Here is a 12678-nt window from a genome sequence, read left to right on the forward strand (position 1 = left end):
GGAGAGAGCGGCCCTGGAGAGAAAGTGGGTCTTATATAAAGAGCCATTCGCCACCTATGATTGCCGTAGATTCCGGAATCTCCCCGAACTTGAGAGAGTGAGTCTGGAGCTGAGAGGGGGGCTCCACGTGGAGGAGGGTCCGGAGAGAGGGAAAGCGGGCCGATCTGGGGACAGTCCCGGGCGGACGGCCGGGGTGGCTGGGGGTCGAGGCCCGGGCGGAATCCCAGGGGCACGGGGGGGGAGGGGGCGGAGGGGCGCCCCGCGGAGGCCCGGGGGCGGGCGCGGGGGCCCCGCCGGGCTGTCAATCTGCCGCCCGTCGCCCCCGGGCCGCTGGGGCTTTCTCGGGTCTCTCGAATTTTCCACCGGGGGAAGCCGCCCGGGGGAGTCGGGGCTCGCCCCCGCCCCTGCCCCTGGAAGCGGCGGGCGGGGAGCGATGGTGCGTGGGGAAGCCGAGAGCTCACCATTTTGCTTGGCGGTCGGCGGCTCGCTCGCACAGAGAAGAGTGTCGGCGCTCTGACGGTCTCCCGCAGGAAGCAGCGGCGGCGGCAGTGGCGGCGGCGGCGGCGGCCCAGCTACGCTCGGCTGGGGCGGCTGCGGCCCTCGGGACGCCCGCGGGGGAAGGGGGGGTGCAGGCTGGGGGAGGGCAAGCGGCGCCGCGGGGAGCGCGCCGGCCGGGGTGACTGGACACGCGGGAGCTGGCGGGGAGAAGCGAAATTTAGGTCGAGATTCAGAGACGGAGAGCGCGGGAGGAGACACGGCGAGAAGTGGAGACAGAGCAGGGAGGGAGGCGGGGGAGAAGGGGGCCAAGCGGCTCGGGGGCTGCAGCCTCGCACTCGTGCTCGCGCCCGCACTAAAGCCGTGACGGACTCACTGCAGTGGCTCGCACTGACCCGCAACCTCAAGGCACGAAAAAGGGGGAGGGCAGGAGAGGGAGGGGAAAGCGGAGCGCAGCGGCGCGCGGGGCGGAGGGCGGGGGCGCGCGCGGAGCCGGCGGCGGGGGCGGGGCTTCCGCGAGCGCCGCACATCCGGGAACCCGCGCACCCGCTCGGCGGCGGCCGCGGCGGCGCTCTGGCGAGCTCTGGTTGGGGAGCGCGGAGCGCGCCGGCCGCCCCTGCGTGCAGGGCGGGGGGAGCGCGGGGGCGGGGGCGCGGACGTCAGTGACGTCGCGTGGTGGAGCCCTTCCTGTCATGTGGCTGGAGGCGGGCGGGGTGGAGGATTGAAGAGGGGGAGGCTGAGCCGAGAGAGGGAAACGAGGAAATACGAGGGTTCCCTGTGAGGGAGGAAGTGCGAGGGGTGCGTGAGCCTGGGCAGAGGGGGCCTTGGGCCCGGGAGTGAAAACTCGTAGGAGAGGAGGAACAGATGAGCGGCCTTAAGGTCGGAACACCCAGACTCTTCACCAAAAAGAGGCCAACCCCAGCCCTGGGGCTAGAGGGAATCAGTTTGCGCCTGAAGACAGGTATCTTTGCATCAGTGTGATGGCTTGGACGCCCTACAGAATGCATGTCGCATCTAGACACTTGTCACCCAGGTGCAGCGCCCGCAGGCCCACATTCCTATATAGGTTGGCAGTCAGGAGCCGGGTTGGGAAGACAGGAGGAGGCTTGCAGAGTCAACAGAACAGATGATAGAGAGGCTGCCGCGAAGCCCTTCGCACCCAGCTTTTCCTGAAACCCGCAGGCTACCTTTTTGACGCGGCAGTGTTTTGGTGAAACGTTGAAAGACCGATTGCCCACTTGTCCCTTTCGAAGGGCTGTATTCACTTTGGTGGTAATTACTGTTCTCAGAAAATTGGGACTACAGTGGGACGTGGTAAAAGCCTAAAAAGGACGTCGTAAAAGCCTTAGGCTTAGAAAAGCCTGAGGAAAATTATGTTCAGGGATAAAGAAAAAGAGCTGCCAGGAGAGGTGTGATTAAGGATAATGATGGAAGCATTTTGCAACAGTTTTAACCAGTTACTCCTTTTCACCTCTTGATAATCTCGTGTGTGTGTGTGTGTGTGTGTGTGTGTGTGAGAGAGAGAGAGAGAGAGAGATGTTTACTGAGTGGTCAGAAACTCCTAATGAACAAATTCTTTTCAGTAGTTTTATTAAAAGTTATAGTATTTTTAAAGGCAGTCTGCTAAAGCTCCTTACGTGGGTTTTCTTCTTAAGCGCTAATCATTTTTCTGTGTGATAAACATTCATTATTTGTAATAGAAAGTCAGTGATGTGGCCTAGAGATGTGCAACTCACCCTTCGTCCCCGCCTCTTCTTTAAAAACTACTTTGTTTCCGTTTCAGGGTAAATAAGGAAAAGTAACTTTGATGACAAGCTGTATCACATAGCGAATGTATGGAGGAAAGGCCAAGAAATGACCCTGTTTCTTCCACCGTTTAATCTGTTAAGTCTTGACTTAGATATGTTGCTATTTAGATTATGTTTTCCAAAACAGAGGGAAATTCCTAAGGTATATTGTCATTTATGTTTGCTAGGTATATTATTTTTAATTAGTTTTTCATCATAAAATTAAGACAAGCTCACTTTTTAAAAGAACAGTATTTTAAAAATTCCTCCCCCTCAACTCCACCTCTTAGAGATCATCACTGTAACTGCATTTGTGTGTCCTTCGGATACATTTAGTGAAAATGAAATTACCATTTTGAGTGAGGATTAAATACCGAGAAGGAATTTGAGCTATATGGAATGAAGTAGGTTCAAAGTGACCCATAATTTTGTCATGATTTGTACCAATGCAGACTATAATCATTCAACAAATATCTTATTGTGAACTTAAATCAGGAATTTAAGAGTTTAGAGCTGTGAAAGATTGGCTAGCCTTTGTGACTAACAAAAGCAAGAAACACAAGGCCAGTTCACTTGTTTCTTGGCATGCTGCAAATTTACGGGAATTCACCACTTATATTCTCCCAGTTTTGTATATACTGCATAATATACAAACTGGTAGCATGTCTGACTCTGAAACAGATTATTCTGAATTCATTAAAATCCAAAATGCACCTTTATCATCCAGGTTTTTCCCCTGAGGTCAAAATAGAAAGTATGGTAATCAGTCTTCTCTCTCTGTCTTCTCTAATTTTTTACTAAGGGAACAGGTACCTAGTGGTCCTGCCAAAAACACACAAGGCAAAGGACATATCTAATAAGTGGATTATTATTTCCTAGAAAATTTAGCATGTAAAAGATGATTGTTGGGGAGTATTATGGAGGTAAGTCAGAGGGAGAGACACTTAAGACAGAGATACCAGTTACAGGAATGGTAACAGCTAGTATGAGGTCATGAGAAGTATCAATAGTGGAGAAAAGGAAGGGATCAATAGGAAAAACAGGGAGTAAAAATGGACTAACTATGCAATTTAACCAATGTAGGGAATAAGAAGAAGGGAAATAAAAGATGACCATTATAGTTGTAGTTTGATGACAGAAAATAGTGATACCATTGAGAGAAATAGAGATGTCTGGAGAAGTTTGATTGCTGAGTGGAAAGAGATGAGTTTGGATTTTAAAATGCTAGTTCTGAGTTGCTGGTGAGATATCCTTGGGGAAAGAAGCTGGAACTGCAGGGTAGAAAGGGAGAGAGCTGTAGGAATCATCTCAAAAAAAGAAATTGAAACCTTCAAGTTGTCCCCTTATTTAGTCACAAGAAAAAGAAAGGACCCCAAGATCATAATAAAGCTAAGTAGAAAATTTTTTTGAGGTTTTAAGAAAAAGAATAATGTTTGCAGTCATATTTGACTGCACAACAGCTTTAGACTTCAGTGCCTCTGTAATTATCTTTCTGAAGTTAGCTATGTCACAGGTAATTTTATCAAGGTCATTGTGATATACAGAAATCTACCTGATAAAAAAGGTCTGATTGTGGTCATTTCCTTATATATCATATATAAGAGTGGTAGAAGAGCTGAATTACCGTTTCTATAGTTGTTTAAGACATTCCTGTGCAGTATTACCCCCGAATACGCACTGTCATTCATGATTATGTTGAATGACAATGTGGTCAACATAAAGTTAAATGGTTTAACTTTTATACTCATTTAACTTTATACTCATACATGGGAAGAAAATGCCAATTGAAAAAGAATCAAAACAACTTGTAAATAACATCTGTTGCTTTTTAGTACACATCTGTTAACACAGAGGAAACATCTACCTCCCCTCCTAAATAAAACCATATATGTCCCAGCTCAAGAAGCCAAGATTTAAGAATATTTTGTACCTTTCTGCCATCCAGTTTCATATAAAATTCTCTTTGCTGTGAGCACCGAGGTTGCATGGGGAAAAAATCACTTTCCTTCCTAGAATCTCCTTTTATACCAAGAAGAAAGCAGGGATGCCAGGTAGCCCCCTGCTCCATGGTGTGGTTGAGGGAAGATTCCTTGGCACCTGAGTTGGCAGGGAAGTGGCTAGTTCCCTTCTTGCTAAGCAGCAAAGGTAGGAACCAAGGATTCCAAGTTCTATCTTAGAAACTCATTTCTCCATAGAAACAATTTTACAAAGAATTCTGTAAACAATGGCCTTCCTACAAAAGCCTACTTGTATTATAATGTAGCTGAAACTCTGTATTTGTTATTAAAAACACAATGATAGAAATCAATGCTCTTAAAATATATAGCTTTATGAATTAATGAATTTGGGAGAAATGTGTACCAAGTGCTGGGTGGATGTTTTTTTTTTTAATTCTACACGTAACTATTTTTAAAACTATGGAATTGTATGCAACTTTTCGAATTAATGTAAGAGAATTAATAATATTGAGTCTGTTCAAAATAAAATCTGTAATTTACTTTTCAGATGAAACGCAGGTTAGAAATATTCCTTAATTAGGAAAGTTTCCAAAACTTATTCAGTAAATTAGCTATATAAATTAGTTTTGTATTATATACAGGACCAAAAAGGAAAGGGGGGTGAAGGAACTTCCTGAGATTTACTCCTGAACCTCTAAAATCCACATCTAATTCCATGTGTTAAAGGAAAAATTCACAGTGTTTTTGAAGGCAATGTATTAACACCTTTTACATGATGAGCTTTATTATATTTCTAAACTGATTATTTTTCTATATGGTACGTACATTATCATTAAGTAAGTACATTATAATTGAGTAATTATCTGCATAAGTATAACAGTTGAAACCATGAGAGAAAGGTCAGAAATCAGCATAGAAGCAACTAGGCCAGACCAAGGGCAGAATCAAGGTAACATCTGCATTTAAGTGGCTAAAAGACAAAGTAATGACGGAAACAAAAACGAACTAGACAGAAGGGCAGGAGATCCAGCACAGATGCTCAGGAAGCCAAAGGTCAGGGTTTCAGGAGAAAGGAGTGATCCAGCGGTGTTGTCAAAGAGGACCGAGTCAGATGGAGTAGCACAGGCTGCTGGTTTACATTAATATATATGCATGAGATGTCCTAGAGTGTGTCTTAAAATAGTCTTTCTGAGTTAGAATTCTCATTTCTTTGGTCTCTTGCACATAAAAATGAGAACCAAGGAAAAGCTGTTATAGTATTTGCATTTTACTAGTTTACAAGAGTATTTACCTTACAGCATTTATCTAAACAGTATTTACACTAAGCGTATCAGAAAACATGATTTAAATGAAAAACAGATATAACACTAGAGAAGACTCGCTTGTCATACTTGTTGACTCACATATATACTTACACACTCATATTATCCACGTGTGCTTCACGGGAGACTGTGTGTAACACTCAAGTGAGACCCTACTTCTACCTCTGACTACAGTCCACTTCTATGAATTATGAGTTTTCCATTTATGAATTTTGGATAGTTGTCTAAACCTAAGTTTGTGCTGTGTAGTTTGGTAGCCTCCAGCCACTTGTGGCTGTTTACATTTAAATTAATTAAAATTGAATAAAATTAAAATTCAGTTCTTCTGTCTCATTAGCTACATTTCAAGTGGTTGATAGCTGTACCTACCTTGTGGCTACCATATCGACCACCACAAAAGCACTATTGAACAGCTCTCTGTTGAACAAGGCCTTTACCTGAGAACGTGCGTCACCAACCACTAACATATGTTTGTTTGTTATGAGGGTAAGCAAATTTCAAATACAACAAGTTAATTGAAACTAGTTTAGATGCCCTTGGCATTTGAACAAACAAGTAATAGACACTAAAAAAAAACAAAATGTATATTGGAACAAACGAGAATGGATGAATCTCAGGGAAAAAAATAGCCTGCATGTGTGAATATATTAGAGAGACTGAAAAATTAAAAACAGTTTATTGTCAGTACTTTTACTAAAATGCATGTATTCTATATTAAAATGTTTAATATAGCTTTTTCAATATCTAACTATATTGCAACAAACATACTAAAATATTTATAAAAATATTTTAGCAACTGCATAGAACTAATAGTTAATACACTTTGTTTTCACTAAAGAGTTTTATTTTTTACTATAATCTGGTTTCTGTATTTTACCCACAGCATTAATATAGATTTCACGTAGCACTCAGGATACTATAGAGAAGTTTTAAAAGGCAAAGAGAATGTGTAAGAGATAAAGTATTAAGCCTGTCATCTCACAAAGATTCCTAAGAGATCTTTAATAAATAAGGGATCAGGGTTTCAGTTTTATATTCCATCTAAAAATAACATTCCTTAGTGCTGAATCAGGAGTTTGAGCGTGCAGCAAACTGAATCCACTTCTTTCAATCATCAGGGGTTTTCTCAGGGAATTTTCAAGGTAGACCTTGGCTTCCAAAGGAAAGGCAATGAGTAAAGTAGCAAAAAAAAAAAAAAGAAAAAAGATTGATTTGGCATAAAATATCCATTCATTGACTTAACCCATCTGATATATGAAAAGGTATGCACACCAGGATCAGACTAACCCCAAGAAAAGGGAACAATATTTTGTAGATTATAACTGCAGGTGCTAGGAATTGTTTATAAGATGGCAGATCTCAGAGGTCCCCCTGACTTCTCTGGGGAGTGAAGAGGCAATGCAATGCCATTACAGTGCCGTTAAGAGAAAGCCATACCCTCATGATATGGTAAGCCATAAACTGGTGCTTAGCTTGGCCTGGCATTTTCTAGATGGGTGTGTGCAGAGTGGGGAACACTGAAGCTCAGTATTAGGCATTTGTAACCGGTCCTTCACTGCCATTGTTTCCACTAGAGGGAACTACTCTGAATGTCTCACTTCTGAGGGAGCCTGGTTCTCTCTTTTGTCTGACTCTGGACGCTGGGCAATCGTTTAATGACATAAATGGAAGAGCTTAATTCTAAAGGGCCCTTGGAGGAAAACCACTGGATCAGTAACAAGGTTATGGAAAATGTTTTACATACAGAAAATTACAGAACAGGAAAATGATCTGTAATTATGTCAGCAAGAGATAATCATTGTTTATATTTGGATGTGTATCCAATCTTTTTTCTGTGTATATATAACATAAAATATATAATTATAAATATATATAATATATATTAAAATATATATGTGTGTATAATTGGGACCTACTGTCTTATAATTTTCTACTTAATATTTTGGAAATGTTTCTCCCATCTGTACATATTCTTCAAGAATATGATTTTCAATGTATATGTGTTCAGTAATGTTAATGTATGCCATGATTTATTTAAGAATCTCCTATAACTTAATTTTTATTTTGGTTGTTTTCAGTTTTTCCTATTACGTTATATATTAAACACTTTTGTAAAATCTTTGTGCACATTTCTGATTTTTGTTTTAGGATACATTCATAGTAGTGAAGTTTTAGAACCACAGGGTATAAACATTTTAAAGGCTTCATATTGTGTATATATATATAGAGAGAGAGAGAGACAGACAGACAGAGACTCTGATTACTCTCAAGAAATTTTGTAGATTTCCCACCAGCAGTGCACATTTCTCAACAGCAGTATTAACTGTGTATTGGTATTTCTTTTAAATGTAGATTAAAAAAAAAATACTGGCACCTCATCATAATTTGTATTTCTTGGTTTACTAGTAATATTGAACATTTTTCTTAAATTTTGATCTTTTAACTCAACTGCTGAGAATATATTCCTGTGACTTACCTGTTGATTGCCCACTTTTCTTGGGGAAATAGGTCATTTTTAACGATTTATAAAAACTTTTTGTATATGAAGGATATAATCCCCTTATCATGTTTTGACTAGGTTTGTGGCATTTTTAAAGATTATTTTCCCATTCTGAATATGGGAGGGAAATAATATATGAATGATAATTTCAAAGTTAACACCTTTAATATATAAATATCTTCTAGTTAATTAACTTTTTTCATATAGTTAATCTATCTCGCTCATGCAAAACATTATAAAGTATATATTCAATGGTTAGATTGGAAGGTAGACTATCTAGTAAATTACCAACCACTCTTTACTTACAGAGAATAGGTTAATTAATGCTGATTTGACAGTAGCTACTTACTCTGTTTTCTATTGGATAGCAAATTCAATTCATTCAAAATTTTGTTTGACCTTAACTTATCTCTCAATCATATTCTTCAATGAAGAGGAAGGTAGCATATGAAAATGTTGCATCAAAGACACATAATGAACTATATATACAACCAAAAACTGAAATCTTCAGAGGCTGAAAACAACTGAAGATATCTTCTGAAAATGTCAATGATCTAGGGTCAACTGTATTATTTTGTCTTATGTATCAGTTGCACACCTAGCCTATACAATGTATATGGTTATAAAATGTATGTGTATATGGTTATAAAATGTATATGTGAGATACACATTGCTTTATGTTTTTTCTCTATCAAGTACACACTACTCAAAACATTTTACAAAAATTTATATCACATTTTTCTTTCTCTCCATGTAAGATAAATGGCAGAAGATTAAACCAGCCTTTTATTTGTACATACAGGTAACTGCAACATAGTTCCTCTACATTTACAATTCTATGAATACATGAAAACAATTTGCTTCAACAAATAAGTAACATCATAACTAAATACAGTCATAAGCCCAAGATCCAATCTGGGTAGTTAATTCTCATTCTGTTTTTCTGTTGGAATGAGTTCCTTGTGCAATATTTTAAATTAGAAGTATCTTTTTTTGAAAAAAAAAAAAAAAAAAAGAATTGACTAGTTATACCAGTTTTTCTTGTAATGATTAAAATTATCATAGAAATTTGTTTTTGCGGGGCAAACTGGTTGGAACCAAATTTGAATTTTTCACTAGCATATTCTCTATAATGCTGTTCTTCCAGAATATGTAAGAGTAACCAAAAGGCATATTTTAAAGAAATATACTTGTGCAAATAAAACATACAATATAATATTGTAAATTAATAATATTTAAAAAAAATTCAGTAAATGAACCATGCCTGCATAGTCAAGATTGTATCACTAAAATAAAGTATGCTTTTTAAAAAGTAATTTCCTCCTTTGAAAAGAATTTATAAACATGTATGAGATACATAATATTTATAATACTGTAAATAGAATTTGTTCTATAAAATTAGCAAATTGCACCAGTGCTAAAGTTCTCAAGGTCACAGCAGGAAATTGCAGTGTAGATGCATTTTATGCATTTTGTCAGATTGGGGAAGTCGATTGTATTTCTAAGAAAGTGTTTTCATTAAAAGTTGTACTTTTTGAGTAAGGCTGAAATGTTTGGTAAATAAGTTTCATCCGGTGAATTCTGTGTTTTCTGTGATTCTAAAGAGCATCTTCAGGTCATCACAAAATACTAACCACTCTGCGTGACAAATCAAAAGGAAGATAAATGTTAGCATACAAGCAGACAGCCTTTGCCCAGAAGCAATAGAGTTTCAGGGCCCGTTCTACCTTAGACACAAATTTTGTCAACGATGATTGTGTTTAGTAGTCTCAACTAGCTTTTTCCATTGTTTTTCTTAAAGAGCTGCTCATATTAGTTCCGAGGCACCACTATAATTATTAATTACTTCTAAGCGAAGACTCTCATTCACTATCAAAGCATTTACAATTAATAGGACTTGTATCCTTTTCCAGTGTCAGCATCAGTAACCTTAGACATACACTTTGCCTAGAAACAAAAGGACTCTGCAAAGAGCAATGGGGAACAGTGAAGAGTGACACAATGAGGAAACAGTAGAGCCTCTGGTCCAGCACAACAATTGCACTCAGGTCCACCCAGAAATCCACATTCTAACTGTACTCTTTCCTATCACCACCCCTCTTTTCTTGCTGCTACACTAATCTCAAGCTCTGAGCTTTTGATATCCTCATTTTACATTCTGGCCTAACCCACACTCAGTCCCTAGGGCCCCTTGTTTCCTTTTATAGGATTCTATAAAACACTAAAATTAGCAATTAGAATGTATCCACCCAAGAGCCAAAGGATGGTGTATTTGCAGAAAGCAGGTTACAGAAAGTAATTGATTGCAATGTCTAAATGCTGGGTAAATACTTGGCTATGACTGAACAGAACCTCGTTCTGTCTGTCATGCAGTTGAATAAACTGCAAAGTAAGAGCACAACCTACCAGGATATATTTTAATCTGCTATTCACTACCAATCTTGACACTGTGAAAGAAAGGCTTTCTAACACAGCAGTCTGGAACCCTATGGTCCTTTTAAACTGTGACTATATCTCTCATTTGTACCTTTTTTAAGTTCTGCAGCAATACAAGAAACTCTTCTTAATGATATAGGATAAAGGATGAAATGAAAACTTTTTGTATAGTAGTAGTCACTTTAAGTTAGCTAAATATGTGCATGTTCAAGATCTGATTAGTAATGGATATTTTCAGCATGGAAGAAAACCTCATTAATCCTGGACACCAGAGATGTTGAAATTCATTGTTTGCCTTTAGAAGACGCTTTGAGAAAAAGACTGGTCTTTGAAGGATGAAGACAAAGTGATCCTGGTACTCCAAATGTGTGTGTTTAAGAGAAAGAACTTAGGGGGTTGAGATCAAGAGAGTGGACTCAGCAGAACCAAATCAACCAGTGGTTGAAATGCACGTGTTCTTGTGATAGAGTAAATAGGCAAGGGCTGCAGGATGTTTACACAGTGGTGGGTGGAAGGATTAGGCACTATAAACACTAGTTTAAGAACTTTGAACCCCAACAGAGTGCTCCAGTATTGGCTGTTGGAGAAGCAAGGAGGGATCTGAGCTTGACTGGTTAGCAGGGCATAGAGAATCATAGGTATTACTGGAGGAGCATGGGGATGGGTATGAACAATTCATAAAGATTCAAATTTAAGCACTTTGAAACGCATATATTTTTAAATCTTTTTAGTTGACTGAAAATTATTTCAGGCATCTAAGAAGAGTAAAGATTAAGTGCTGGGCCTGGAAGTAGAACTCAGATCTCTGTGATTCCAAACTCAGGCTTTTCACCACTGTGTTATACTGCTATTTGGTGTATAACCATGGTTATTCCTGTGTGACTGTGTATGTGTGTGTGTATGCACACATGCACCGTTTTTATATATTTGATTTTCTTTTTAAAATAGGATATAAATGCTAGAAAGGGTGTTGTCAAGAAAAGAAAACCCTCCAATGTTGGTGGAAATGTAAATTGGTACAATCACTATGGAAAACAGTATGGAGGTTCCTGAAAAAACTAGAAATAGAACTACCATATGATACAGCAAGCCCACTCCTGGACATATATCTTTAGAAAACCATGATCCAAAAGGATACATGCACTGCAGTGTTCATTGCAGGACTGTTTACAATAGTCAAGACATGGAAATAACCTAAATATCCATCAACCAATGAATAAAGAAGATGTGACATATAAATATATAAATATATATATATATATATACACACATATACATATTTGTGTGTATGTGTGTTAATCACTCAGTCCAGCTCTTTGTGACCCCATGGTCTGTAGCCCACCAGCTTCCTCTGACCATGGCATTTTCCAGCAAGAATACTGGAGTGGGTTGAAACTCTATTTTACAGGGACTCTTCCCAACATGGGAACTAAACCTGTGTCTCCTGCATTGGTAGCAGATTCTTTACCACTGAGATAACAGGGAAGCCTGTATATACACATACATGGAGTGGGGGGAGGGGGAGGGAGAGAGAAAGAAAAAGAGAGAATGGAATATTACTCAGCCATGAAAAAGAATGAAATAATGCTGTTTGCAGCAACATTGATGGACCTAGAAGCTGTCATACTAGTGAAATTCGAGAAAAACACATATGATATTGCTTATATGTGGAATCTAAAAAAAATGGTGCAAATGAACTTATTTACAAAACAGAAATAGAGTTAAAGATGTAGAAAACAAATTTCCCTTCTTCAAGGGATCTTCCCAACACAGGGATTGAACCCAGGTTTCCTGCATTGCAGGCAGCTTCTTTACCATTTGAGCCACCAACTTATGGTTACCAGGGGGGAAAGGGCATGCTAAATTGGGAGATTAGGATTGACATATATATATACACACACACTACTTTATATAATATAGGTAACTAATAAGGCCTACTATATAGCACAGGGAACTCTACTCAGTACTCTGTAATGACCTATATGGGAAAAGAATCTAAAATTAGTGGTGAGATATATATATATAGATAGATAGATATAGATATATATAATGTGCTTTGCTGTACAGTAGAAAATATCACATTGTAAATCAACTATACTACTATAAAATTTAAATATAAAATAGAATCATGCTGTTTTGTAACTACTTCCCTCACCAACTCTTTTCTTTTAACTTTTTAT

The 12678-nt window shown here is 39.2% G+C and overlaps 1 protein-coding gene across 2 annotated transcripts in view; it reads right to left on the reverse strand.

Annotated features, from left to right (window-relative positions):
• PPP3R1 (protein phosphatase 3 regulatory subunit B, alpha) overlaps positions 1–975 on the reverse strand; it is a 63176-nt gene extending 62201 nt beyond the window's left edge. Inside the window, exon 1 of one of the 2 annotated variants that reach the window (XM_055540517.1) lies at positions 462–975. In XM_055540517.1, the coding sequence (XP_055396492.1) occupies positions 462–464 (3 nt within the window). In that variant the 5' untranslated portion in view covers positions 465–975. The remainder of the gene's footprint in view (positions 1–461) is intronic. The other variant, XM_055540516.1, reaches the window with a different exon arrangement.
• Positions 976–12678: the final 11703 nt, after the last annotated feature.

Source organism: Bubalus kerabau, chromosome 11, assembly GCF_029407905.1.
Source record: "Bubalus kerabau isolate K-KA32 ecotype Philippines breed swamp buffalo chromosome 11, PCC_UOA_SB_1v2, whole genome shotgun sequence".
Classification (NCBI taxonomy): domain Eukaryota; kingdom Metazoa; phylum Chordata; class Mammalia; order Artiodactyla; family Bovidae; genus Bubalus; species Bubalus kerabau.